General features: G+C 38.8%; 1 protein-coding gene across 6 annotated transcripts in view; it reads left to right on the top strand.

The window, feature by feature from the left end:
- atf2 (activating transcription factor 2) overlaps positions 1-26,463 on the top strand; it is a 101,945-nt gene that overhangs the window by 8,688 nt on the left and 66,794 nt on the right. For 4 of the 6 annotated variants that reach the window (XM_052024422.1, XM_052024428.1, XM_052024438.1 and 1 more), the window contains exons 2-5: positions 859-898; positions 18,789-18,858; positions 19,550-19,646; positions 24,438-24,556. In XM_052024422.1, coding sequence (XP_051880382.1) covers positions 18,811-18,858; positions 19,550-19,646; positions 24,438-24,556 — 264 coding nt within the window. In that variant the 5' untranslated portion in view covers positions 859-898; positions 18,789-18,810. The remainder of the gene's footprint in view (positions 1-858; positions 899-18,788; positions 18,859-19,549; positions 19,647-24,437; positions 24,557-26,463) is intronic. The other 2 variants (XM_052024413.1, XM_052024447.1) reach the window with 1 other exon arrangement.

The following is a 26,463-nucleotide window of genomic DNA, read 5'->3' as shown; positions in this document are numbered from 1 at the left end:
AGGCCTAGTTCTTAGAGCTTCCAATGAGACATAAAACAGCACTTGCCCTGCTTTGACTCGTTTTATATCCATTCTAATTCTAATTAGCGGAACTATGCTGCATTATAATCTTGGCCTTGTGTTGCATTTCTTGCTTGACTGTCACTTCTTGACTATGTATGGCACATTCCATGCAAAATGCCACTGGCTATCTACAGGTAATATGAGGAGAGCAATATATGCTCTGGTACCCTATAAGGCACAAATCTTGCATCAAAGACATGTCAGGAGATAATATACTAAATTTTTAGATGTGGTGGGAAAGTGGTATAAATTACAGGTCAAGAAGTCTGAATTCTGGACCATAGATCTGAAAATATGAGTTTGAATCCCATTATACAAGCTGGGGAATTTGAATGGTTAAGTAAGTCCTGAAGTTTGGGGGAACAAAATCATGTCAATAACAGCAAAAAAAAACTACTGGATTGTTGTTAAGACCTGCCTAGTTCACTGGAAAGGAAATCTGCTATCTTTGCCTGGTCTGGTGTATTTGTGATTCCAGGCCCACCAATGTGGTTGACTCTTGAATGTCTCTTCAGTCCAGGATAATTAGGGAGGGATAGATAATAAAAGCTAGTGATGACTGCATCCCATGAATGAATAAATTAAGCAAACTTTGAAGTTCCACAAGTGCATAAAGTTGATTCATATGAGCTATCCTTTGTTAAGTTAGCCATATTTACTTTTTCTTTCGAAAGTAGGTGAATTGACACATAAAGACACACAAATCGCTTAAATGTTTTCAAAACCAATTTGGAATTGACAGATGCAGCAAAGCAAATCAGTCAAATCACTGAAATATTTCCCATTTTCTTTCAGCTATCATGTTGATTCTTCAACCATCTGGTACTCTATAAAGGTAAAGACACAATATCTAGTATTCACATAAATAAAACTGAAATACTCAGTGAAATTAAACAAATCTGTACAAATGTGCAAATCATGTGGGAAATGGGTGCCTCTCCTGAGAGGGCCATCTTCTCACAGAATTCTAGGCTCAAGTTTTTCTCCAAATTGACGATGCATTGTTCATCTGGGCCATCATAGTAAATACTTTCCATTGATTTGTATTGAATTTGTAGCAAGGTGAAATGAATGTGAAATTGTCAGATCTAGAATAAAGAGAAAAAATAGAAATATTTTCTTTTGAAGCACTATCATGGGATGTTCTACGAGTGATTGATTTTTGAAAAGAGAATATGGCATGATACCAATTAGGAAATGACAACATGGGTCCAAAACTGAAAGGAGTAGTGATATTTTTCTTTATTCTGCATGGAAGTATTCGGCAGCCTAACACCCCACCCCAACCTATTGCTCTTTTGAAGGACAGGACTGGGTAGAACTTAAATCTGTAGACAGCACTTAATTTTTTTTTCTATGAAAATGTTAGTAGCAGACCAGGAAGATGCAGACTCTTTAAATAGGCAGACAAAATCAGATGGAGCTTACTACACAGAAATATGAAATGATAAATTTTGATCAGATGAATAACAGGCAACATAAATGAGCATTTTCATAAAGATGTAGGAGCACAAGAATTGTGGGGTTTGGGGGTATATGGTACAGGCAAAGTGATTGCATTAAAATTGAAAAGATTTTCTGCCCCAGCAAAGAGGATATGGAGTCCTGGACTTTAGGGTATGGAATACAAAAAGAACGAAGCTACAATAAACATCCATAAATCATTAGTTGTGAGTTTTTAATAGCATATGAGCCCTTATTTTCTGCCTCTCATAGTTTTTTTTAATCAGGTTGCTCCTTAGCCTCTTCTGCTCTAGGGGGAGAAGCCCAGCCTATCCAATCTCTCCCCATAATGTGTACATTGTTGGGATATTTGCCCAAGAAAGGATGCATTTACCTTAAAAGGTAGTGCGATAAGAGTTTAATTAGCTAAACTGGTGAGGTAATAAAGTAGGGTGGTTTATATTGATGGTTAATGCTGGAGCACGTTTGGTTAACTACCTGGTTTGTTTCCACTTTCCAACATGTATGTATTTCTTGCCAAATTTTGTGAGCAATCCATTTAACAAAGCCAAAACCAGGTCTCTCCCATCTATATGTGCTTAATATCCAATTCATATATTCACTTTGGTAAATCTAATTTAGTGTTTTGTTGCACATGCTAGGTTTTGGTAAAAGATGAGGTAAATTGGAACCCAAAAAATAGTTGAAATTAGGGGAAAAGATAATGAATTGGCATTTTTTTATTTATGTAGGGATTTTCATGTTCTCAACGCATTCCAAAGTGCTGTAAGTCATTGGAGTGTGGTCATTGTTATCATGTAAGAAATATATGTCAGCTAACTTGTTCACACTAAATTTCCACAAACAGAAGCAAAATGAATGATAGACTAATCTCTTTCAGTAATCTTGATCTCAGAAGTGAGAGTGAACCGAGACTGATGCCAAATCAAATCATGGCCAATGAGTGACTCGGAAGGGGAAAAATGTCAGTCATTGTGGACCACCTGAAAGCCAACAAAACTGCTAATCACTCTAGGCTATTTAACAGTGACATTTACCATAAAGTGCTTCATTGGCTGCATTTTGGAAAGTAAAAGTTCTTTTTCTGTAGTATTTCCTGTTCTTTCTGAAATTCCCTATACCCAGCCTAAGGGAGCCAGCAAAGCACGTAGGACCATATCAGGACTTAAAATCGTACTGCATTCATATTTGAATTGCTAATATTCTTCCATCATCCCTAATTGTCCTATATTTTTGCTGCCATTATATCTCTGGAATCCTATCCAACCCAAAGGTAGCCCGAGTTTTAAATCCATTAGAAAGAATATTGTAATCTTGGGTTCCTGGTTTAGAATGTGCATATTCAACCCTCTCCCCTGTCATTGCCCACACCTTATCTATCAGCAAATAACTACCTTCTAAAGTTTTGCCATGAAAATTTGGAGTAGCCACACCACTTTGGAATTTTAGATAGCCTCCAACCCTGTTCTGTTTTCTGAGATTGAGGTTAAGTCATTTCAGAAAGTTCCCACAGATGTGTCAATCCATTACAACATCTGCTGCCAGCTCCCATATCCTGAAAAAAAACACACGCATTGCTGTCCCTTCCTGTGCTTCTATTCTTTATATAAATTTTTAAGTCATGCTTGGATTCTAAACTTATATTCTTTAAACTTCTCTGGTCTTCCTTATCTTTGTTTTTATTGTCTACACTGGACATTTCCTGTTTTAGAAGTACTGTTCTCATTTTAAATTTCATTAAAAAAGTACAGCCAGCAATGGGAGGGCTAATCAGGAAAAACTGCTTTATATAAGACTCATTCAAACCTGGAATTTCTAAGAGCCCTGGGGATAATTCCAGGGCTCTTAGTTGTGATCTCTTCAAATTGTGTAGGATTTCTATTTTTTGTGAACTTTAACAGATTTGGGGTTAGTCTGCTTAATCTCTTTGTACAGTATTGTCACCTCACCTCAGAAGTCAGTCCAGTAAACCCTTCTTGCGCTCCTTTTTAAGGCAAATGCCTCCTTTCTTGGGCAAAAATCCTAAAAATGTACATGGTACTCCAAATGTTGTCTCACCAAGATCTTTTGTAATTGTAGTACCATAACTTTATTCTAAGTTTGAAATAAAGTCTTAAAAATATTGATTTAATTTTTTTGTATGTAGAAGTTATTTTTGTTATTCATGTACAATGAATCTCAGATCTACTAGAATACCATTGTTTCTGAGTTACATTATTTTTTGATTTTGTTTAAACCAAGTTGGGTAGCTTTGGATTTATTTGCATTGTGTTCCATCTGCCACATTCTTGCTTCCATTATCAGTTTATATTCCTTGTCAATCTTTTTGTATCTTCCTCATAGCCTAAACTAGATTGTTGTAGCAAAGAGCCAGCATGAGAAAGATGGCCAGAATGGCCACCTGCACTGTGGAATTGTGTTTTGTGTTCTCCCATGTTTAGGTAATGATAGAGACCTTGAATGTTTAAAATAACAGATTCCAGAACAAGTTTAAAAACAAGCAAGTAACTGAGACATAAAGCAAATGTAGTTGGAATTTGTAAATTGTATCAATGTTAATAGATAATTACACACTTATGATTGCACTTTCTTTTTTTGAGAATGTTATATGGAAGAATTGAAAAAAATCCAATTTTTAATCTTAATGAGCGTTTTTGAAGTTGATGCCCAAACAATAACATCTTTGTCATTGGGGAGAAAGGTTGCCAGTTTTCTGTTGGTAGGTAGTATCTGGTCAAGCTGTTTGCCAGCTTATGAAGAAGAGAGGGAATTATTGTCTCAATTAAAATCAAGGGATCAATAATTCTGGTGCTAGAGTTTCTTATTTATTCTTGGAATGTGGGCATTGACAAGGCAAGCTAGTAAGGAATATTCATCAAGGCAGCATGGCTGTCGAAGGTCATCATATACACCTTGCTTCTGAAATTGAGCTGAAATTCTGAAAATCAATGTTTAGTTATAGCCGTAATGAAGACTTGAGCCAAATATTACTGGCAAAGCCCCAAGTAAGCTTGAGGGAGCAGGTTGTTGGTGTGTAAGTGCTGCTAGACTGTCATGTTATCTTTCAGTTCTTAGGAAGTAGCATGTTAATTCTTAATACAAAGCAAAATGCTATAGATGCAGAAAATCTAAAATAAGAACAGTAAATAATGAAAATATTCAGCAGGTCATCCAGCATCAGTGGATGGACAAGTCGTGTTAATATTTCACATTACTGACCTTCTGATTAAGGCCATCAACTTGAAGTGTTAATTCTGTTTCTCTCTACATTGATGTTGCCCGATCTGCCAAATACTCAATGCATCTTCAGATGTTTGGGGAATTGATTGGTTGTACTTAATACTTTCTTTTATGGACAGAATATTCTATGGTGTCCCATAATGGTAAACAGATGTTAGTTTTGTAACTGTACTGAAATAGCTTGGCTAGGGCCAGTTTTGCAGATTGGGTTTTCAGTGTTTAAACCTATAATCTTGCTGGGGCCAGTTGTGTCTGCTGTGTTGTCACACAGAGTCTCTTTTAACTTCACTTGTAATGAATTGAATTGGCTGAAGCTTGGCAGCTTTGGTGGGAATTTCAGGAGGAGGCTGAGAAGGAGTCAGTTGACAGGGTGGGAGTTGACAATCAACAGGAAGCTTCCTCAGCCTTATTTCAACCTGAAGATATGAAATTTCATATTGAGAATCCTTGGGCCATTTTGCATGACTTTACACCACTGTAAACTCACACACCTCTTGGGTTTGCCTTGGTTGTGGAATAAGACGTACCCAGGGCTTGTGGTTAAGTATCTGGGACATACTGTTGGTTGGATCAAATTCTGTGAAATCACTGTGTTACGTGATTAGTAATTGGGATAGCTTTCCCAACTTGAGTAGTGTCCATGAACATCAGCAAAATGAACCTTGAGCTGCTTCCTTGCATTTAAATTTGTCTGGAATACTAAATTCTTCAGTTAACTGTTTTGCATATTTAACATTTGAGGATTCTTTTTTTAATTGGTCACCATTCTTTTTAAAAACAAAATAGGATTATGTTTGAAAATATTAGGAGAGCGCAAGCTGAAAAATGATATTGTTTGATTTAATGTACACTGTGTTCAATAATGTTATACATTCAGCCAAACTGCTTGGCAGAGAGACCAGGAGAGTTATCCCTTTTTAAGTTGCCTTGAATCTTAGCTGTTTGGGTTTGAAATTCAAATGTAGCTTTGACAGAGACCTTAAAGTCACCACACAACTGATTGGTTGATCTTTATATTAAGCTTCATTGAGAATTTTAATTGTTCACATTCCCTAGCTCCTTCACATAACATTCATCCTTGGTAGCATTCTATTAAATATGCTCACATCTTCTAAGGGTTGATGTTCTTCCTAAGCTGTGGCACCCTGAATGCATCAATAAGTCCTATCCTGTGTTTTATTAAGGTTTAGCTTAATATCCTTGCTTTGGTATTCTAAGCCTCTATTTGTAAAGGCATGTATTCTGCTTACTAGACTGCTAGAAAAAAAGCATTGGCCATGGCAATAATTTCTGGTCACTCAGATTTATGTACCGGGTAGGATAAGAAGTGGAGACCTCAATGTTTTCTTGATAAGAAAACATTATCATCTGGATAAGATGATAGAATGTGAGGAAAAGATAGGACTTCCCCTTTCTTTGGCCTTCAAGGGTAATTTTACCAATGGAACATGGTTTGCAAGATTAAATTTGGACAAGAGAGAAACAAATTAAATTGTCCAAATAATGTTATAGAAAGTAGTAGCTAAAAAAAGAATGGTCCAAGGATTCAATGCCCTGTTTCTGTGCTGTGCAATAGCCAGTTCAGAAGATAATTATTAGTTTCTTAAGCATCCTAGACCTTTAGAAAAGACATATTTGTATACTGAAGTCCACAGTAAATTGCTAATTATAGAGTACTAGTTATTTGTCATTAGAAGTGTAGATAATGAGTAATGGATTTACAACAACAGACATGTGAACATTCTGAGGATTGCCGATGTCCCTGACACAGTTAGTAGTCACTTAAGTATTTTGGCTGTGTTTACCCAAATGCATAAACCATAAATTCTATTGCAGGGGAGATATTTTTTCTCCCCACCAAGGATGGAAGCAACAGATATGGAAGTATAATGAATGCCTTTTAGGGTTTCCCACGGAGAGGGATCAATACAAAACTGCCATTCAGTCTTATAGGACAAAACACAAAAATTATTATGATATCATTCAATCATTCAAAAAGCCCTGGGCATTTTTGTGACCACAGACTCGGTGTCCAGAGAAGAACCTGAAAGAAATTAAAAACACAAGACTTGACTGAACAAATATTTAGTCTTGGAGTGTTCAGAATGTTGAGCAATTAGCACATAAAACCTAATTTCTGGATATTGACAAATCAAGCACAACCTAACAGGCTCACTTGACTCGAGCTAAGGATTTCTCCCTTTTCTATTACTATGGACTATGTAATATCTTGCTGTGTAATTTAGTGACTTATCCAATTTTTAATTCATGCATGGCATATCTGGACAGTGCTTTCTCTGATGTCACCCACAGTACTTGACCATCTAAATATGGTAAATGATCCCCTGGATACACACAACAGAACCAATTAAAATTTGAAAATCATGTTAAACTAAATTTATGTTCACAACTGTTGAACAGCAAATTTCAAGCCTTTATTAGATATCCTCTCCCGTTCAGTGTCAGATCTTTCTCACGAGCAGACTTCGTGTGCCACATGGTCCACCGTTTATCATTACTGACTTGTGTCTAGTTTTCTGAGCATGATTTTAGAAGAGCTGTAGCACTGTTCAATTGTTATGTAACCAGGATACTGTAAACTTGCTATGTGCATTTGGACAGTTTTTTGAACAATAGACTAATAATGTTTAACAGTTTGTAATAATATTTTAGGGAGATGAGGTCTAATACATCATGGTTTCTTTTGCCATGAAAAATGAAAGAATTAGTGATGTTTATCATAAATGTTGATTTATTTGCTCTGTTTTCCTTGTAAGTTAACTATACACCTAAAGTGAACATATCAGTCAGCAAGATCCAGTCTTCTGACCAAAGAATTCTCCTAAGCAGGTGAACTCTTGAATTTAAATTTGAGATATTTTTCTTCGCAGGATTGATTTCCTTATCAGCAGTCCCCAAATATCTCAGATGTTGTGCATCTTTAACCTTGCTGCCTGCACAGGCAACCTGAACTGTGGTAATCATCCAGCATGATTTTTCTGGGACCATTGCCCATTAAACCAACTTGCATCTCTGAGTTGACAGATCTGTAATTATTTCCTGTGCACTTCAAATGAAACGGATGGTAATGTTGATTGGAAGGTTTAAATGAAGTTGTTCCACTGTCTCAAATTGAACTAGTATGTGCAGTGGATCCAGAAGACAAATAGAATGGATTTAACTATAATTGGACACACATATACTTTCATTTTTATATAAATGAGATAAATATTCTTTGCATCCAAACAGTCAGAAATGTTCCACAAGTAGAACTGTGTTGAATGCCAGGTGCTTTCTCAGGCTGGTACAATGTAATGAATATTTCAGAATACTACTTAAAGATTTCTGACATTATTGCTGTGTTGTTGATTATATTTCCATAGTCTAGAGGAGCAAAATGGAACTCTGCAATGTTGAGGTCAAACTAGCTAATTACACTTTACAGTTTGAAGAAGAGTGGCCTGGATTTTTTTTGAGTGGGGCCCTGTGCTATTATTCCCTGCTTGCATTCCAAACTCCTCTGCATCTGGAAGGCCAGATCATCTTGGAGCCAGGCCTTAGAGCTCTGAGTATCAATAGGGCCTTGAGCAATGTAACTGGTTATGTGGGTGGGCCAGAAAAAGCACAACCCATGAAACACCTATGGAAGCATTTGACAGCTGGCAAAGTGGAGCCCCAGCTTTATCATCTGTAAAAGCCATTAAGTTTTCCAAAATATCAATGTCTCTAACATTTAGAAACATTCAAAAACTACTACAGATGTAAAATTTTAATGATGTATCATCAAAAGTAAAATTAAGGACAAACACTTCAGAATACTTATATGGTTCAAAAACATTAAACCTAACTTTTTTAGAAAAGGCACTTGCTTGTGATTGAATGCAGTCAGTAAGTTCAGGACTGCTGCATTTGCATGGAATCCTTAAGCTTGCTGACGTCAGAGAGAAATGGCAGAAATTCCATGCAAAACTATCTTCAAAATCCATCAGATTCTATGCTATTGATATGTCAGATTTGGAAAAAGCACAACTGGTCATACTTGGGTAGCGAACTTTAGAACCCAAATGAGTAGGGTATTTCAAACAATGGGACACAGCAGCTGAGGTTAGCATGGAAACTGTTTCCACATTTCAGGGCTCTGACCTACTGGTATCCAGCTGCAGAAAACCATTTATAAATACAGTATTATGAAAGAAGGCACATTTACCCACAGTGGAATGTTATCTTGTGATTAATTAAAACCAGCTAAAAATAAATTAAACCGTCAAGAAATACATAAGAGCCACTGTGGACCAGAACCACAATGATTGGCTTCACTTTTTTTAAAAATCAGAACTGTACATTTTATCTGTAAAGGAGATGCTCCTTCATATATCCAATTAACTTTAAATATTTGGCCCTTTCTAAGTGGATTTAATGGTTGTTAAAGTTACCCCTTGTAAGACTGGTTTGCTCTGGAGGAACCTGCACACTAGTGGTTGTACTTGAACAAACTAGCTCTGGCAATCACCTGGCAGGCTTTATAAAGAAGCTCAGTAAGGAAAGAAAGAAATCTTCCTATGGCTGTGCAGGGATTTAGTGAGACATCATTTGGAATACTGTATACAGTATACCGCATGGACCAGGCAGTGACATCAGGTAAAGGCAGAGGCAGCGGAGTTTGCTTCATGATTAACTCATTGTGGTGCACAGACGTGGCACTTCTGTCTCAGTCCTGTTTCCCCCAACCTGGAACATCTGGCGGTTGTATGTTTTATCTGCTGAGGGAGTTCTCCGCCATCATCCTGGTAGCGGTGTACATTCCACCCCTTGCAAATGTCAAGCTGGCACTGGAGGAGCTGAGAGCCATGATCAGTGATCATGAGACAGCACACCCTGATGCCTTCCCAATCATCGTGGGGACTTCAACCAGGCCAGCTTGAAGTCTCTGACCATCTACCACCAACATGTCACCTGTGGAACCGGAGGAGCCAACACACTCGATCACTGTTACACCACCATTGTGAACACTTACCGTGCCATCCTGTGCCCGCACTTTGTCAAGTCCGATCATCTAGCTGTACTTCTACTCCCAGCATATAGGCAAAGACTGAAGACTGCAGCACCAGTGGTGAGGACCATGAAGTTATGGTCAAGGGAGGTGGAGGAGCGCTTACAGGACTGCTTTGAATTGGTGGACCGGACCATATTCAGGGATTCATCTTTGGATCTGAATGAATATGTCACGACCGTCACTGACTTCATCAAGACCTGCGTGGATGAGTGTGTGCCGTCGAGAACCTATTGAGTTTTCCCAAACCAGAACCTCTGGATGAACCAGGAGATTCACAGTCTGTTGAGGGCTAGATCTGAGGCATTCAAGACCGGTGATCCAGAACCCTACAAGAAGGCTAGATGCAACCTACGGAAAGCCATCATGAGAGCGAAAAGGCAATTTCGTGTGCAGTTAGAGAGACAATCGGATACACAACAGCTGTGGCAGGCTCTGCATGCAACTACTTCCTATGAGGTGAAACCTAACAGCATAAATGGCAGTGATGCTTCACTCCCTGATGAGCTCAACGCCTTTTATGCACGATTTAAAAGGGAGAATAACACTACACATGTGCGAATCCCCACAGCACCTGGCGACCCTGTGATCTCTGTCTCAGAGACCGATGTCGGAACATGCTTCGAGAGGGTGAACCCTTGCAAGGCATCAGGCCCTGACGGTGTACCTGGCAGGGTACTGAAAATCTGTGCCGATAAACTAGCTGGAGTGTTCAAGGACATCTACAACCTCTCATGGCTGCAGTCGGAGGTTCCCACCTGCTTCAAAAGGGCATCAGTCATACCAGTGCCCAAGAAGAGCAGGGTGATCTGCCTCAACGACTATCCCCCAGTAGCTCTCTCATCTACTATGATGAAGTGCTTTGAGAGGTTGGTCATGGCTAGAATTAACTCCTGCCTGAGCAAGGACCTGGACTCACTGCAATTTGCCTACCACCACACAGGTCTACACCGAATGCAATCTCACTAGCACTCCACTCGGCTTTGGAACACCTGGACAACAGCAAAACATATGTCATGCTGCTCTTTATCGATTACAGAGCATTCAACACCATCATCCCCTCAGTACTAATCAACAAGCTTTAAAACCTGAGCCTCCATACCTCCCTCTGCAATTGGATCCTCTACTTCCTTATCAGTGCAGATCGGTAGTAACATCTCCACGTTGACAATCAGCACAGGCGCATCTCAAGGATGCGTGCTTAGCCCACTGTTCTACTCTCTCTACACTCATGACTGTGTGGCTAGGCACAGCTCAAATGCCATCTATAAATTCGCTGATGACACCACTGTTGGCAGAATCTCAGATGGCAATGAGGAGGCGTACAGGAGTGAGATAGATTGGCTGGTGTCGCAACAACAACCGTGCACTCAATGTCCGCAAAACCAAAGAACTGATTGTGGAATTCAGGAAGGGGAGGTCAGGAGAATACACACCAGTCTTCATTAAGGGGTCAGCGGTGGAAAGGGGGAGCAGCTTCAAGTTCCTGGGTGTCAACATCTTAAAGGACCTATCATGGGCCCAACACATTGATGCAATCACGAAGAAGGCATGCCAGCGGCTCTACTTCATTAGGAGTTTGAGGAGAGTTGGTATGTGACCGAAGACTCCTGCAAATTTCTACAGATGTGCTGTGGAGAGCATTCTGACTGGTTGCATCACCACCTAGTATGGAGGCTGCAATGCACAGGATCAGAAGAGGCTGCAGAGGGTTGTAGACTCAGCCACCTCCATCATGGGCACAATCCTCCCCGCCACCAAGGACATCTTCAAGAGGCGGTGCCTCAAGAAGGCAGCATCCGTCATTAAGGACCCTCACCATCGGGGACATGTCCTATTCATGTTACTACCATCGGGGAGGAGGTACAGAAGACCCGGACTCAACATTTTAGGAACAGCTTCTTCCCCTCTGCCATCAGATTTCTGAGTGGTTCATGAATGCTATCTAATTATTCCTCTTCTGCACTATTTATTTATTTTTGTAACTTATAGTAATTTTTATGTCTTGCACTGTACTACCATTGCAAAACAACAAATTTCATGACATATGTCAGTGACGATAAACCTGATTGTGATCCTGAGTTAATGGTATCCAATGAATATTCTTGTCTTGGAGTCAGTGCTGTTTAGATTCACTAAATTTTCTCCAGGGGTGAGGGGATTGTTATGAGGTGAATTGGGTAGGATTGGCCTATAATTAAAGAAGTTCAGAAGAGTATGAGGTTACTTAATGAAGTCATACAAGATTCTGAGGAAAATTGATGCTGAGAGGCTGTTTCCTTTTGCTGGAGAATTGAGAAGTAGGTAGGATAGTGTCAGATTAATGGGTTGACCATTTCCGACTAATAGGAGGAGAGATTTTTTTCTGCTCAGAGGATACAAATCTTCGAAATTCTTGACCTTGGAACTGTGCATAATTAGTCACCAAGTATATTCAAGGCTGAAATTGATGGACTAAGTGAATTAAAGCATTGGAGGAATGTGCAGGGAAAATGGATGAAGCATAAGATCCACAATGATCTCTGTGAATTTTGGAGCAGGCCTACTCCTGCTAATTTTTACAGGAATGGTCCATCAAAGTCAAGGTGAAAGTTGAGTTTTTTGCCATATGCACAAGTACATATATGCACAGGTGCAATGAAAGACTTACTTGCAGCAGCATCACAGGCACATAGCATTATAGATGCAACATTCACAAGAAAAACAAATAAACATAAATTATACAAGAAAGAATGCAATTAGAACAAAAAAAGTCATCTGTAGTACAAAGTTGTCAAAGTGGTCATAGTGTTGCTATACTGAGGTTGTGATTAGGATTGTGCAGGTTGGTTGAAGAACTGAATGGAAGTAGCTGTTTTTGAACCTGGTGGTGTGGGATTTCACGCTTCTGTACCTTCTGTATGGTTGCTGCACGAAGATGGCATGGCCTGGATGCTGGGGGATCTTTGATGATAGATGTTGTCTTCTTGAGTCAGTGCCTTGTGTAGATACTTCCAATGGTGGGGAGGATGTGCCTGTGATGTATTGGGCAGAGTCCACTACTCTCTGCAGTTTCTTGCGTTCCTGCACATTCAAATTATGTACCAGCCATGATGCAACCACTCAGGGCACTTTCAACAGTACATCTGAAGAAGTTTGTTAGTGTTCAATGTCATGCCGAACCTCCTTGGCCTTCTAAGAAAGTAAAGACGCTGGTGCAACTTCCTTGCGCTTGCATCTACGTGCTGGGCCTAGGAGAGGTCATCCGATATGTTATCGATAAATTCGATATATATCCGAATTTAAAGCTGCTGACTCTCTCCACTGCTGGTCCACCAATGGAGACTGGAGCATGTTTGTGTTCATTCTCCTTCCTGAAGTCAACAGTCAATTCTTTAGTTTTACTAACTTTTAGCGAGAGGTTGTTGTTGCGGCACCACTCAACCAGGTGTCCTACCTCGCTCCTGTACGCTGACTCGTCACCATTTGTGATTCGTCCAACAGTGCTGTTATCGGTGAATTTGTATATGGCATTGGAGCTGTGCTTAGCCACACAATCGTGTGTATAGAGAATAGAGCAGTGGGTTAAGCACCTTGATATGCAACTGTGTTGATGGTCACTGAGAAGGAGATGTTGTTACCAATCCTCACTGATTGAGGTCTGCTGATAAGGAAGTCAAAGATCTAGTTGCAGAGGGAGGGACTGAGGCCTTGGTCTTGATGATAAGTTTGGATGGGATGAATGTATTGAACACTGAGCTGTGGTCACTGAACAGCAGCCTGACATGTGTTCCCGTTGTCCAGATGGTCCTGAGCAGAGTGAAGAGTCCAGACAAATTGCATCTGCTGTTGACCTGTTGTGGCTGTAGGCAAATTGAAGCAGATCCAGGTCATCTCTGAGGCAGGAATTGATTCGCGCCATAACCAACCTCTCAACAGTTCATTATAGTTGATGTAAGCGCTACCAGATGGTAGTCATTGAGGCAGTTCACCACACTCTGCTTGGGCTCGAGTACAATAGATGCCATTTTGAAGCAGGTGGGAACCTCAGACTGCAGAACGGAGAGGTTAAATATATCCATAAATACTCCAGCCAGTTGATCCGCATGGATCTTTATTACTCGGCCAGGTACACCGTCTGAACCAGACACCTTTCATGGATTCACCCATTTGAAGGATGCCTGGACGTCGACCTCAAAGACTGAGATTACAGGGTCATCCGCAGATGTGGAGCCTAGTGTGGATGTGTCATAGTTCTCCCTATCAAAGTATGCATAAAGGGCATGAAGCTCATCTGGAAATGATCAGTCGTTGCCACATATGCTAACCAATCTTACCAGACTCCATGTTAAGGCAATTAATGACCACTATTACCCCCACTACTCAACCCCGCTATCACTACTGATTCCCAGATCCCTGATCACTAACTTGGATCAAACCAGGCATGACCCTGGACCTACTCCCTGTGATCATGCACAAAAATTAGATATTACTGGAAAAGCTGAGCAGGTCAGGCAGCATTGGTAGGAGAGAAACAGAGTTGATGTTTTGGGCACGAACTGGGAAAGTGGGAAGTCTAGCATGTTTCAAGTTACAGAGAGGGGAGAGAGAGTAAATATCTGTGATGGTGCAGAAGAAATTTGTCATGGTTGTAATTGGTTCAGAAAAATGGCCAAATGCAACAAAAATGATGAAGAAATAATTTGAAACAAAAAAAACATAGAAAGAAGCATATCTGTGGGGGAATTAAAGGAGAGTTATCTGAAATTATTAAGGTCAATTTTAAATCCTGAGGACTGTAATGCTCTTATTTGGAAAATGAGGTGTTCCTAGAGGTTCCCCTTAGCGTCACGGAAGCTATATAGACAAAGGGGTCAGAGTGGGAGAGCTAAAGTAACAGGTAACTGGAAACTCAAGATTGCTCTTGAGGACTGAATGGAGGTGTTGTGCAAAGCAGCCTTCATTTTCTTCGGTCTGGAGGAGGTCATATCATGAGCACAAAATATGGTGCACTGAATTGCAATTCCTCAATTGCAAGTGAATTGCTGCTCCATCTGGATGGATTCTGTTGATCTTTGGATGGTTGGAAGGGGAGAGGCAAAAGGGCTGATATTGCACCTTCCACAGTTCCATGGGAAAGTACTGTGAGAAAGGGAATGTTTGATTGATGGAAGGGTAGACTAGGATGTTACAGAGGGAACAGTTACTTTGGAATTCTGGGATGGAAAGAGAATGTGTGTCAGGTGGTAGTATGCCTTTGGAGATGGTTGAAATTATGAAGGATGATCTGTGAATGTGGAGGTTGGTGAGGAATGCTGAAATGAAGATAAAGGGGTTGAGAGCCTTGTCATGTTTTGGAAGAGGGCATGAAACAATTAAGGAAAAGAAAAGACATGGGCAGCACTGTGGAAAGTCTCATCAGAGCAGATATGATGGAGACAAAGAAAATGGAGGAATAGAATAGTCTCTGTGGGAAGCAGGATGGGAGAAGATGCATTCGAGGTAGCTGAGGGAGCTGTTGTGTTTTATAGTGGATGTTGGTAGCTAACGTATTTCAGGGGTGGTGATAGTGATGTCAGAAAGAGAAGGCAAGTGTTTTCTGGTGGTAGAATCCATCCTATCATGTATTCCTTTTCTTCTTTCCACCTTTCGCTCTCTCTCGCTCTCGCTCTCTCTGCAGCTTAAAGCATGCTTGACTTCTCACTTTTCCTGTTCTGATGAAAGGCCCATGAACGAAATATCAACTGTTTCTCTCCCTGCTGATCTAGCCTTTCCTGACGAGTGCTTCCAGCATTCTTTTTTTTATTTTAGATTTCCACTATCTGGAATTTTTTTTTGTTCCAGCAACCTTTTGGAGATTAGGGTAGAGCAAGAACATAAGAAATAAAAGTTGAAGTAGACCATTTGGTCCTTGAAATCTGCTCTGGCATTCATCAAGATCGTGGTCCATTGATCTGCACTGAAAACAAGCGTCCCTTCCATTGTCTCTGTCTACACTTCCCACTGCCTCGGGGAAAGCAGCCAACGTAATCAAAGACCCCCTCCCACCCCATTCATTCTCTCTTCTTCCCCCTTCCATTGAGCAGAAGATACAACAGCTTAAAAACATGCATCACCAGGCTCAAAGATAGCTTCTATCCCACTGTTAGAAGACTCTTGAATGGACCTCCTGCACAATAAATATGAGCTCTTGATCTTTCAATATACCTCATCATGGCCCTTGCACTTTATTTGTTGACCTGCTGCACTTTCTCTGTAACTGTTACACTGTTTTCTGCATTCTGTTACTGCTTTTCCTTTTGTTTTACCTTGATATACTCGTGTCACATGTATCTCAGTACATGGGACAATAATAAACCAATTACCTTGAGTCCCTTAATATCCAGAAATTTATTGATCTCTATTTTGTATGAATTCAATGATTGGCTGATGGAATCTTCACAGCTTCCAAGGCAGAGAATGCCAAACAGTTCACTACCCTCTTTGTGATGAAATTTCTCCTCATCACAGTCCTAAATTGCTTAACTCTTATTCTAAAACTGTGACCATTGGTTCTAGATGCCATAGCTTGGGCAATCGTCCACCCTGCATCCAATCCACCAAAACCTGTAATAATTTTGTAAGTTTCATGAGATCTTCTCTCATTCAAAACTAGAGAATACAGTGGTTACATTAGGCTTTTTTAAAACAAAAATTAGCTTTTGTAAAAGCACACCATCTCAAAGTCTACACTTTCATAAATAACAACTGCATTTCTGAATGTAATATTTTTCTGATGCAGAGTTCACATTTGCACTAGGGCAATGAAAAAGCAGAGCTGCCTCCCTTTTGGGCCCACTCCTTGGGTCCTGTGCCAGGCTTGCCATCAATCCCAGAGAAGCATTAAAAGGGTTGATTGGTAATGAAAAAGGGACTGGTGGTCCCTATCTACACAACATCTGCATTTTACTCATCTATACAGGTGATGACCACCCAGTCCATCAGGTTCGGGGGCTGTTCCATCCCCTCTGCTTATTTCCCTGTGCCTCACAGATTATTTCTCTCTCGCATATGCCCATCAATTCCTCAACACTAAGGTCTGAATTACTGTACTGGTTAACCTACAAGTTCATCTTTTAGATGTGGGTGGAAACCAAACTATTCAAAAGAAACCCACGCAGTCACTGAGAGAACATGCAAATTCCATCCAGACAATACCTAAGGTCAGGATCAAACTTGGATCCCTAGAGCAGTGAGGCAGCAGTACTGGCTGCTCCACCTCTGTGCTGCCCATCAATGGATTGAAATTATTTCTCTGTAGTTTACTGTGTATGTAGCACATAATTCTGTGCAGACTGATCCCAAGGTGCATGCTGATATTTTCAGGAATTCCCAGAGGAGTGATTGTTTTTAGATGTACTGGCAAGTATTTTCAGGGAAAGAAAAGATTTGGGAGACAATTAGTCACTTTGTAATATTAATTCCTATGTGTGTGTTTACTTGGTTTAATTTTGTCGCATTTGACTAGTCACATTTCATGCACAAACATGGGTAGATCAGTCATAAATATTGACCTTGCCAACAACGTTGGCATCCTGTAAATGAATGCCACAGCCATATTACTCAGTTGTATGACAAAGCCAGCAGCCAATCTAGGCTGAGGATTGGACTTCATTGACATATGTAGATACCTAATCAGCATTTTGAAGATGCTTGCTCAACTGACAAAATATGGTGTTCACTCTTTTTGAATGAAAGCATGACTCGTTCACTCTTGTTTTTTAAAAAAAACAACTCTCTCCCTCTTTCCCCCCCCCCCCCCCCCCCCCCCCCCCCCATCCACCATGCCTGATGACATCACATGCCGCTCCTCCTAAGGAATTAGTATTGTTCTCCTATGGCAGGGCAACTTGTGTGCAGTCCATTTTTAATTTTTTTTGGTAAACTTTCTAATTATGTCATCTCTATCGTTAATGTCTTGCACACTCCTAGAATCCTTGTGCACCCTCCTGAGGTGAGGGTGTATGCCCAAGGTTGGGAACCATTGGCTTAGAGCTCAAATCTACTCAGAAAACCTCAGCCTTGGGTGGATGGCTATGCTGAGGGAAGAGAAAGAGTACAGTGGAAGTATGGAGATCATGAGTGAAAGGACAGGATAAAATACGATAGGGAAAAGCCTGGGGTGTCAGCAGAGTAGATTAATATTATAATGCCCAGAGAAGCACTCCTACCCTTCAAATAGTTTAAGAATAATTCATTTGGGGTCTGAGTGGTTTATGCACGATGCTTGTTCTGCCCAATGCACAGATAAGATGACGTCTGGATCCTGTATCTGTCATAGAATCCCAAATTTGCATGGATTAATCAGAGTTCCACCAGATTCACTTGAATGTCTTGTGCACTCAGCTGAAGGTTTGCAAGTAATAGAGATGGAGCAATAACAGGTAGCAAGTTTATTCTCCATTTCAACACTGCTCCTGTTAAGTTTTCCACCGAGCGTTGAAATCAGAGTCTCATCTCGGGTTTAAAATTCAGTTTATAAACTGGTATATAAATCTTCTGGGATAACTTTGAGAAAAACTTTAAAAGAAAATTCAACAAATAATGTTTTAATTGTTTTAATATGTAGTATATTCAAGTTAAAGGGAAATAAAAATGTGCACTGAATGTAATTTTATTCTTTGCCTCTTGATAGTTTAATCATGTGTAATTTGTACTCTACCATTTTATACATCACAACTTGAGGAAAATTAGACATCTATTTTGGGGGGTGGGGGGAATAGCAATTCTGGGAGCAAAGACTTGAGGAATACAGTGTGTTCAAAAAAAAATTATATTTTCATTCTTGAATGTCTAGTTTTAAATCAGGTGTAGATTGTTGGAATTAAGATTTCCTAGTTTTGATCTATTTATCCATTTGGTCTGAGTCAACAACAAAGTGTCCATGACTTGATAATAATTGGATTGAGTACTTTTATTGTATTTTTTATTACATATTTGATTGTTGATACAGGTGAAGCAAGGATCTACTGAACATGAGTGATGACAAACCTTTTGTTTGTACTGCTCCTGGTTGTGGTCAGGTAACACAAATTTTATTCAATTTTGTTTTGATGTTCAACTGTATATAAAAGTATATAGATTCATTTGCAAGGTTTAAAAAGCAATACAACAGCATATTTTATCCTTACATGCATGGTACCATGTTAAGTGGGATATGTAGAGACAAATAGTTTTTCATTCTGGTGTGAAACCTCTAAGTATAATTGACAGATTTTTCTTTTGCAGAATTGGGGCTGCATCATTGTAACTCAATCTATGACTTTGCTTGCTTGTGCTGGCAGTGACTTTTATAATTTTTTGCAAATAAAATCCTGGTCTTTCATATTGTTTTGAGTACAGTCCTACAGTTGGAATAGAATTTTTTTTATATCTCATAATTACAGGATACTGGAAGATGTAACTTTTGAGTAGTGTTATCCAATTTTTAATTAACCAAATTTAATTGCATACACTACCCACATTGTTCAACTTAATTGGTAGACCTGCTCGGAGATGTCACAGCATGCCTGAAGTAGAAAATGGGAACATTTGAGCCTTACTTCTGTGTTGGAATACTTTCTTCCATGACCTTTCCATGGTTTATGAAAACTCAGTCATGGAAACATTTTGAAGAAAAATATGAAAGAGAAAACCTGTGGTTGTTTTGCATATCTAGAAGTTATTATTGCTAAGTGTGAATTGCAAACTAATTTATTTAAAATGTTTTTGCAGCGCTTCACAAATGAGGATCACTTGGCTGTTCACAAGCACAAACATGAGATGACATTAAAGTTTGGTCCAGCACGTAATGACAGTGTCATAGTGGCTGGTTAGTATCTGTTTCTCTTCACCCATATAAAATAATCCAAACTTCAGAAAGTTAATGAAATATTGATCAAATATTTATTTTAATGAGGGACCCTTTCATATTAAAGATATTACAGTATATAATACTTTGGTACAATAAAAGATTTAATGACCAAACAGATAGAAAAACCTATTTTACTGATGGCTTACTATGCTTGGTTCATTACGCACAATAATAAAATATATTGAATTTAAAAGCTTTTCTAAATGCTACAAAGTTGCCAAGGGCAGTGGGGAAACTGGAAGATTGGGAAAACTTTAAAAAGCAACAAAGAACCACTAAGCAAGCAATAAAGAAAGGGAAGATAGATTATGAAAGTAAACTAGCACAAAATTTAAAAACAGATGGTAAAAGTTTTTCTAATGATATAAAGCAGAAAAGGGTGGCTAAAGTGAACATAGGTCCCTTGGAAGATAGAAGGGGGAATTAATATTGGGTAATGCGGAAATGACCAAAGCTTTGAATGACTATTTTGTGTCTGTCTTCGTGGTGAAGGACACAGCTAATATGCCAAAGAGAGATGTTATGGATGTGATGGGAGGTGAGGACCTCAATACAATCACTCAGGGTACTGAAAGAAATGGCAGAAGTTATAGTAGAGGCGTTTGTGATAATTTACCAAAATTCTCTAGATTCTGGGTAAGTCCAAGTGGATTGAAATGTCACGCTGCTGTTTAAGAAAGGATGTAGGCAAAAGGCAGGTAACTATAGGCCAGTTAGCTTAACGTCTGTAGTCGGGGAAAATGCTTGAAGCTATCATTAAACAGAAATTGTGAGACATCTGGATAGAAATGGTTCCATCAGGCTGGCACAGCATGGATTCAGGAAGGGCAGGTCCTGTTTGACAAACTTACTGGAATTCCTTGAGGATATAATGAGGCAGTGGATAGAGGGGAACAGCTGGATGTTGTATACTTGGATTTCCAGAAGGCGTTCGATAAGGTGCCGCGAAAAGACTTATCTATAAGATAAGGAAGCCTGGAGTTGGGGTAATGTATTAGCATGGGTTACGGATTGGTTAACCAATAAAAGGCAGAGAGTTGGGATAAATGGGTGTTTTCCTGGTTGGAAATCAGTGCTGAGCAGGGTGCCGCAGGGGTCGTTGCTGGGCCTGCAACTGTTCATGATAGATCAACGATTTGGAAGAGGGGACTGAGTGTAGCATATCTAAGTTTGCTGATGACACTAAATTGAGTGGAAAAGCAAATTGCGCAGAGGATGCAGAGAGTCTGCAGAGAGATCTAGACAAGTTAAGTGAGTGGGCAAGGGTCTGGCAGATGGAGTACAATGTTGGTTAATGTGAGGTCATCCACTTTGAAAGGAAAAGTAAAAGATCAGATTATTATTTAAATGATGAAAGATTGCAGCATGCTGTTGTTCAGAGGGACTTGGGCAAGTGGAATGTTGGCCTTCATTGCTGGAGGGATTGAATTTAAGAGCAGGGAGATTAACCTGCAACTGTACATAGTACTGGTGAGGCCGCACCTGGAGTACTACATGCAGTTCTGGTCTCCTTACTTGAGAATATATATACTGGCTTTGGCTTTGGAGGTGGTGCAGAGGGCATTCACCAGGTTGATTCCGGAGATGAGGGGGTTAGCTTATGAGAAGAGATTAAGTCACCTGGGACTATACTCACTGGAATTCAGAAGAATGAGAGGGGATCTTATAGAAACATAAAATTATGAAAGGGATAGATAAGAGAGGTAGGAAAGTTGTTTCCATTGGTAGGTGAGACTAGAACTAGGAGACATGGCCTCAAGATTAGGGGGAGTACCTTTAAGACACAGATGAGGAAGAACTGCTTTTCCCAGATAGTAGTGAATCTGTGGAATTCTCTGCCCAAGGAAGCATCTCTGGTTTCTTTTGCCAGTTGCCTTAAATTTCTGTCACCAGTTACCAATCTTTTTGCCACAGTGAACAGTCACAGATTGTGATTTTTGAATACCCTTACCAAATCTGCACTTCAATTGTCCTATAAAGAGTACAACTCCAACTTTTGTCTTTCCACATGAGAAAAGTCTTCCAACCCAGCTGCCATTTGTGGATGCCATTTGCATCCTCTCTAGAGCTTTGTCATACTGCACATTATTGTGGTGCCCAGAAATGAACTAGTTTTAAGTTGATTCCTTATTATTAATAAAGTTATAAACCCAAGCCTCTTCAACCTGTCCAGCTACCTTCAAAGTTATTTTTACAACTACAAAATTTCTGTTCCTGCAAATATTTTAACATGAAATGGCTTAGTTCTCATTGCCCATCTTTAGTCATCCCACCAGTATGCAGTTCTCTGCATTCACTTCATCTGCTTTGTGACTGCAATTTTACTAATTTATCAATGTCCATGTGAAGCCTGGTTTAATGCAAATAAACAAGTTAGGATGGGTAGGCCACTTAAGCTCCACCATGGTCTGATTACAATCTCAAATCCACATCCCCGTCTACCTGAAATAACCTTTCATCCCCTAATCATCAATCATTCTGCATTTACTTTTTTAAAAAAAACTCAGAAGACTCTATTCCACCATCCTTTAAGAAGTGTTCCAAAGACTTGCAAATCTTAGAGATGAGGTAAAAATATGCAGTCCTCTAATATTCACCTTTGTTCCCAAGGAAGGTGTGAAGATTTTGGCCATAGTCTTCCTGATTTTTCCTTTTTGCTTTTCTCAGTAATGTGGAATGAGTCCCATTTACACCAGGTGAATTTAAGGACCACAGATCTTTTATTGCCTCCGTTTATCCAACACTAATTCCTCCTTTACTGTTGACAACTTCCTCAGGTTAAAACATAAATATTCATTTAGTACCTGAGTCATGCTCTCTGCTTCCACATTAATTTTTTTGCCCCTAGTTGGCCCTACCCTTCCCCCTTTTTGACTACCCAATTTATGTGTTTATATAATAATACTAGTTATATTTTATGTTAGCTTATAATCTTTGCCATTCTATTTTCTTTTCTGAATCTGTTTCTTATATTCTAACTCCAACCCCTTCACAATAAAAGCCAAAGTGCCATTTGCCTTCCTAACTATCTGTTAGACTTGCCTGCTAACTTCTTGTGATTCATGCAATGGAACATTTAGACCCCACTGAACTTCATTCATTTGCAGATTCAGTCTTCAGTTGACCTTCCTTTTCCCATCAGTGAAATTTCTGCTCGGTACCCACACTAAATACTAGGTTGATGATAATCAGGGGTAAATGTTTGTTGATGAGATATTGAATTGAATCTCAACAGAGCTTTGCACTGGAGCATGTTTTAGTTGGAAAAACTTTAGATGCAGTGATCGTATTAACATATTTATAATAGGTCAGGGAACAGTCAAGTTTAAGAACACTTAATTGGAAAAGAACCAAAGTGAGTTGCAAAAGGATCTGGTTGAGGTGGATTTAAATCAAACATTGTTAGGCAAAATAATAAATTGAGATCTTCAAACAGAAGATAGAGTGGCTGTAGAGCAGACACATTTCCATGACAAGAAAAGGTTGTCAGAATAATATCTAAATGATTTCAGAGTTCTGAAATGCAGGGGAACTTGGGTGTTCTAGTTTTGCAGAAGGTGTGTATGCAGAAAAAGCAACAGTAGAGGAGCTAACAATGATATTATTTATTACTAAGGAATAGAATAAAAACGTAGGGAGGTTATGCTTTATTTATATAGGACACTAGTGTGACCACAGCTGGTGCATTGTGTACATTTAAAGAAGGATGTCTATCTGTTGGAAGTTCAGAGGAGGCTTACTACACTAATAACTGGGATTGTGTCCATTGGAGTTAAGAAAGCTTGAGAGCTGACTTGATTGAGCCATAGACAGGGTGGATATGCAGAGTTTTTCTTCATGTAGAAGAATCTGGAATGAGGAGCTGTCTATTTAAAATGGAGATGAGTCACAAGGCAGAATTTTTTTTCTGAGATTCTTGTGTCTTTGCAACTCTCAAAGCATGGTAGCAACGGAGTTTCAATATGTTTTAGCAGAGGTAGAAAATAAGCAACAGAGTTTCAATATCTTTTAGCAGAGGTAGATAGAAACTCTAAGGTAGTGAAAAGTTACTGCAGATAGATTGGATTGCTGACGAGTTTACACTTGGCTCTTACTTGATTATTAAATGGAGCAGGATTGAGTGACTCAATGGCCTCCTGCTTTTAATTAATTTCTTCATATGCAAGGCTCTCATATGCAAGACATACGTTAACTGACCATATCATAATTTAAGAGCATTTTTCATGTAAAGTGTATATTTCATCTTTGGAATTATTTTTGTTGTTTTACATTGATACTTCAGAAATAGGTTCTCACAAAGCATTCAGTTGTTAATATCTTTGCACATGAAAACTGTCACCTTTTGAATTATAATTTCTCATTTAATGAAAAAAATTAACTGCTGTAAATCTACTGAGCAATAATCAGGTTGTATTCAAGATTAGGGGCAGTAGTGAAAGTAGCCATTCAAAAGATTAATAAACTCAAATAACCACTAGTTTTCTAAGTAAATAATTTACCAGTGGAACCTTATCTCCCAATAGCATTATGAGCTGCCATATGTCTTGAATTATTTGAAGCATAATTGTTGTTTTTCTTTGTCTTATTCTTTGCATCTAAATTCTAGAGTCTGGAGAATAGATTATTACCCAAGATAAATTATTACTGTGTTAATTCTTTTTGCAATAACTAGTATGCAAGTTAATGGAGTTGATTCTAACAAAGTTGTTTCTAAAAGTGCCATGATTTTATCATTTTGAAACCTTTTAGACCAAACTCCAACTCCAACTCGTTTTCTAAAGAATTGTGAAGAGGTCGGGTTATTTAATGAACTAGCAAGTCCGTTTGAAAATGAATTTAAGAAGGCTTCAGAAGATGACATCAAAAAGGTGATTAAATATATTTGTGTTGTGGATTTTTCAAGATTGAAACATGATTTCAAAGCTACAGTTGATTCTCATTTTCAGAAGACATCTGATCACTGTTAGTGCTCGTTTAATGGAGTGGGTGGCACAGAGGTACATCTAGTAGAGCTGCCAGCTTATGGTTCCAGAGACCCAGGTTGAATCCTGACTTCTGCTGCTGTCTTTATGAAGTTTGTATGCTCTCTCTGAGCATCTGGGGGAAACCAAGGACTCACAAAGATGCGTGGTTTAGTAGGTTAATTGGCTACTGTAAATTGCCCCAAGTGTGTCAATGACTAAGGGGGAGTGGATGGGAATGTGGTGAGAATAGGTTACAGGGAAAATCTATGAAGCAATAGGGTTACTCTGTGAATTGGTATAGACTTCTATACCTCCCTTTATGTCCAAAGGAAATGTGGAAAATGATATTTTGTGATTGTTTTTTTTGAGTTGTAAATCTCTGTTTAAAGCTACTGGTGCTTTAACGATATATTAAATATTACATCTCCTCCTTGTAGTTGCCTATCAATGAATTTTCATTGATGATAGTTTTTGCAATGACTAGACAAAATTCTTATGGCTGGGACATGGTTAAAATGTGTACAAATTGTTTAATTGGAAAATATTAGAGAATCTCTGCAATTCTAAACTAAAGGTAACCTTTTCTTCATCTAATTGTATCACTGTAATACCAATCAAATCCAGACCTAACATTTTCTACTCCTATTCAAATCTACAATACACCGATAACTGAATATTTTAAGTGAATTTCATAATTTCACCCAAGAAACCAATGATTTAGAAATCATGGTCTAGTAATTACGTGGTGGCTGTTTTTGGCACAACCCCGGTACAGCATGTGCTGCAGCCACCTAATGAGGCTGTTGGCAGAATAGCAATCTGCTAATGAGCTATGAGTATTCTTCTGCCTGGATCCACAAAAAATAAGTTTTTTTTTAAAATGTAATGTGTTTAAAAATCATTAGTTTGGTTTTTTGAGTGCCTGAAGAAACTGATTACATGGTGCCTGCTATGATTACTTGTACTCCAGTTAAGTAAAAGCACCTGAAAATAATCTGCATATGTAGTGAACCTGAAGCCAATTTCAGTACCACACTTTGGAGTCCATTTATTCAATATTTTCACATGATATAGATCCCCTTTCAATAACTTTCCAATTTAGAGGAACTGAGTTGACGACATAATATTTCTCTGTTTCTACTGAGAAATTTCAGTCCAGCCTTTTCTTTCTTGTTTTTTTTTGAAATTTTTCTGTTTAGTTTAGTTTGGTTTGATATATTGTTTATAATTTATCTTATTGATTTGGGGATTTTTTTCTTACTTTTATTTTTATATATATATATTTTTTTATATATATATAATAAATCTTTTTCCTTTTATTATATTCATTTACTCAGAGATCATGGGATCTACAGATTTTTTTATTTTATTGTTCTTTATGATTATCTAGGCCATGATTGTTCTCCTGATCTCTTTGCATTACATGTACAAACATTGATGTTGTATATTAATCTGTATTAATTTGAAAACTAATAAAAAGATTGAAAAAGAGAGAATTTCAGTACCACACCAACTGAGCAGCTATTATCAATGTGGTGGAAGGTGCATCTAGGTTTCGCAGTTGTTGATCAGGTGCAGCACCATCAATTTCCTAGACTTACATCTTTGGCATCTGTGTACTAATTTATAAAGGCTTTTCATTCTTAATTGCAACATTAGTGTATTTTTTAGTACAGTTGCCTAGACTCAATAAGTCAGGCATTATGATAAGGAATTCTTGCTTGATTCAATGTTGGAGCACAGCTAATATATTTATAATATAACTGAATATGAGATTTGCAAATTCAATCAAGTTAAATGTCTAATTATTA

The sequence above is a fragment of the Pristis pectinata genome, chromosome 1 (assembly GCF_009764475.1).
Source record: "Pristis pectinata isolate sPriPec2 chromosome 1, sPriPec2.1.pri, whole genome shotgun sequence".
NCBI lineage: Eukaryota > Metazoa > Chordata > Chondrichthyes > Rhinopristiformes > Pristidae > Pristis > Pristis pectinata.
Note: the sequence above shows the minus strand (reverse complement) of the source record. Positions and strands in the feature narration are given on the sequence as shown.